Genomic DNA, 3,279 nt, shown 5'->3' with positions numbered 1-3,279 from the left:
CACCATCAATTTTTTTTTTTTATGCTCTAGGTAGGAGAGGCTTTAATGGGAAAGAGCAATATCTAAAGGAGTTTCCATGAATGGAGTACCCAAGAACTCCACATTTCCTTTTAGTATTTAACTATGCCAACCATCACTTTTGTAACAATAGAATCAGGCTTGACCATGGTCTTAGATTCCATTCCTTCAGATCCCATATCCCATCTTAGATATTAATGAATAGATATTTAGAAACCTTTACTTTACATTATCCAACTAAAACACCTTTCCCTTATCTTATGAACCCTCCAACATCCCCTAATAAATATGTCCACCACATGCTTGTTTCCCTATCCAAGAGGGCACATGCCCTGTGCATTTGCACCATCCAGGACCCAGATAGATAGATGGACAAATGAGATTCCCCAAACAATGTAAAGAATCTCTTTCAATGGTAATAAGTGTGGAAGAAGAAATTGGAGATATGTGTGTTGGTGAGTTAGCCAAAAGCTTCTACCCCACCATTGACCATACATGCTTTTGAGAATCTTCAAATTTGCTCCCTCCATAACAATATAAAACCCAAATTTTAAAAATATATATATATATATAAAAAGAAAAACTAATATTAAAAGACTGTCTATGGTCTGTAGTCCAGCTGTGAAGCAAATTGAGAATGACTGGTGTCTCTTTCACAGACTTGGCAAGCAAAAAAGAGAAGCCGTATCAATGTTTGTCCTGGTTTGCATCAACTTTTTTATTTTTTTGGTCCAATGCTTAGATCAAGAAAAAGAGGAAAGAGAAAACCAGAAGCAGTAAGGAGTTCTCAATTCACATACATTAGAGATAGAGATGATGCACCTCCCCCTTCCAATCTCAAGGAGCAGAACTCTACCCATTGCACATTATGATACTCAACAAATAAGTGAGGAAATTAATGTCTCCTACCCAACTTCCACCCACCTTTGATGGGTTGGTTCAACCATTACCCATCCATAACCAAGCCAAGCATCATCATTCACCACAGTAGAAGCCCCCCCCCCCCTCCCTTATTTAAACTGATCTTAAAGCAATGAGATCACTTGCATCCTTTATTACTTCCACCACCCCCAACCTAAAAATTATTAATCAAGAGAGAGAGAGAGAGAGAGAGAGAGAGAGAGAGAGAGGGGGGGGGGGGCAAAATGTTTCATTTTTCCTTATTTTATTCTAAAATTCTAATAACATTACTAAGCAAGACTACTGGTGTCTCAATGAAAGTAGTAATGGACTACTTACTGGTAAGGGCAGTAGACAAAGTGACAGACACTAAGACAGCATTAAAACATTACCAATTTATAATAATAATGAGAATAATAATAAACAAATAAACAAGATCGGATGAGCTTTTTCACCCTTTCTCCATTCACACACCTAGCAGAGCTACAACCTCTAAACTAAAATAACCCCAAAATGAAAGGTTGAGATTTCGAAGAAGAAGCTGAAGAGGAGAGATCAAAGATGGCATCCAAAGCAATTACAGGTCTTGGGTGTAAAGGAGCAGAAACCAAATGGCCTGTTTGGGATGTTGCAGTTGATGGCATAGCAGCAAGGAGAGGGCAAGCAGAGCCCTTTCGGCCCACCACAGCAAGTACACAGAGCGCATATCTGGAAGGTTCCCAACCGCCGACGAGTCTCATTTAGCACCACAGACCCAACCATTCCAGGCTTGATCAAAGGCATCATTGTAGAGTTACTGTTATGCTCCACCAACCCCTTTAGCATCCCAAAGAAACAGAGAAATACCCAATTAGAACCCAATACATTAAAACCAACACTGGGGAAAAGCAAAATTGAAGAGAAAAAGGGAATTTTTTAGCTAAACAATTGAGAGACTTACATGGGCAAACCTTGCTTGATTGATATTGATGACAATAGCAGCAACGGACAGTAAGAGGAAGTGAGAGAAGATAACTCTACAACCAGACATACCCATCTCTATCTGGACTTCTTTAGAGAAGGTGAAGAGAAAAGAGAAAGAAATTTTTGAGAAAGGAGACAGAAAGGTTTCGGGTTTTTGCTTTCTGGGGAATCTTTAGCGTCTACATAGTATGTCAACAGATGTAGATGTAAATGTAGGTGGTGCCTACATATTTAATGGGGAAACCAAAAGTATGGAAATTAGGTGTCTGATCTAAACTCTGAAGTGGGTATTTGTATTTGTGGGAAGATGGAGACCAGAGAGAGGAGAAGGGAAAAGATGGAATGGGACTCGGTAGAGAAGGGTTGGAACTTGGAAGTCACTATTTTCCACTCTAAGTGTTCACACGAGCTTCATGAGAGAAAAAAAAAAAAATGAGATTTCCCTAATTAAGAAGAGGTTGAAAATACCAAAACATCCTTCGATTGAAAATATAAAGGCAAAGGATCCGGATCGTCTTCTTCTGCCTACTCTGTCGTGCGCCTCACACACAAGCAAAGCGGAAAATATCACCTTGCCCCTGCCCCCTCCAATTTTGATTGTTATAAAAATTTACTGTTAAAAAGAACATCACCTTCAAGTTTTTTTTAATGAACAAAAATTATATTTTTATTCTAGGTGCAGCCTGCGCTGTTGCATAGAGAATATTTGGCCATTACAAAAATAGATGGATTGAGTGAAAGAGTGTAATTGTTCAAAAATATAAAGGGTGCAATATTTCTTTTTCTTTTTTTGATGATAAAAAAGAAAAATCTATTAATAAGGTTTTCTTTACCCCCTCCAATTTTGAGAGAGGTATAAAAATTTACGGTTAGAGACAACATCACCTTCAAGTTTTTTTTAATGAACAAAAATTATATTTTTATTTTCTTGGAAGGTTTTCACCCTCAAGTTGGTTTTGTTTTGTTTTGTTTTATTTATTTTTTAATAGAAAATAAAATTATATAATTTATAAAAGATATAATATGTCCTCTACAGTTCCCGAAATAAATGGTCCCAGTTGAAGAGTACTTTTTTTTTTTTATTAAACCTGTTGAAGAGTACTTGCTTTAATAGCAAGTGTGTTAAAAATGTTAGTCAGCCCATTATCCCCAATATTACAAAAATAGATGGATTGAGTGAAAGAGTGCAATTGTTCAAAAATATAAATGGGGCAATTTTTCTTTTTCTTTTTTTATGATAAAAAAGAAAAATCTATTAATAAGTCAAAGGTGGTACAAAAAGATTATATGTCATACTACTCCTGAAATCATGTCTAGACAACTTGGATAACCAAAAAAGTATAGTATCATCTCTGGTCAAACTCAAGTATTCTCCTTTGCAACTGTATTAAGATTTAG

General features: G+C 36.5%; 1 protein-coding gene across 1 annotated transcript; it reads right to left on the bottom strand.

The window, feature by feature from the left end:
• Positions 1–1,161: 1,161 nt before the first annotated feature.
• LOC122658878 lies at positions 1,162–2,259 on the bottom strand. The gene is made up of 2 exons (XM_043854018.1): positions 1,859–2,259; positions 1,162–1,734 (listed from the first exon to the last, which is right to left on the bottom strand). Exons 1-2 carry the CDS (start codon positions 1,952–1,954, stop codon positions 1,474–1,476), a joined length of 357 nt encoding a protein of 118 aa, XP_043709953.1. The 5' UTR covers positions 1,955–2,259; the 3' UTR covers positions 1,162–1,473.
• Positions 2,260–3,279: the final 1,020 nt, after the last annotated feature.

This window comes from Telopea speciosissima, chromosome 4 (genome assembly GCF_018873765.1).
Source record: "Telopea speciosissima isolate NSW1024214 ecotype Mountain lineage chromosome 4, Tspe_v1, whole genome shotgun sequence".
NCBI lineage: Eukaryota > Viridiplantae > Streptophyta > Magnoliopsida > Proteales > Proteaceae > Telopea > Telopea speciosissima.
Note: the sequence above shows the minus strand (reverse complement) of the source record. Positions and strands in the feature narration are given on the sequence as shown.

Coding starts and splice junctions, on each gene's coding strand:
- LOC122658878 (XM_043854018.1), bottom strand. CDS start 1,954: ATGGGTATGTCTGGTTGTAGAGTTATCTTCTCTCACTTCCTCTTACTG. Junction 1,735..1,858: donor ATCAAGCAAGGTTTGCCCAT/GTAAGTCTCTCA, acceptor GGGATGCTAAAG/GGGTTGGTGGAGCATAACAG.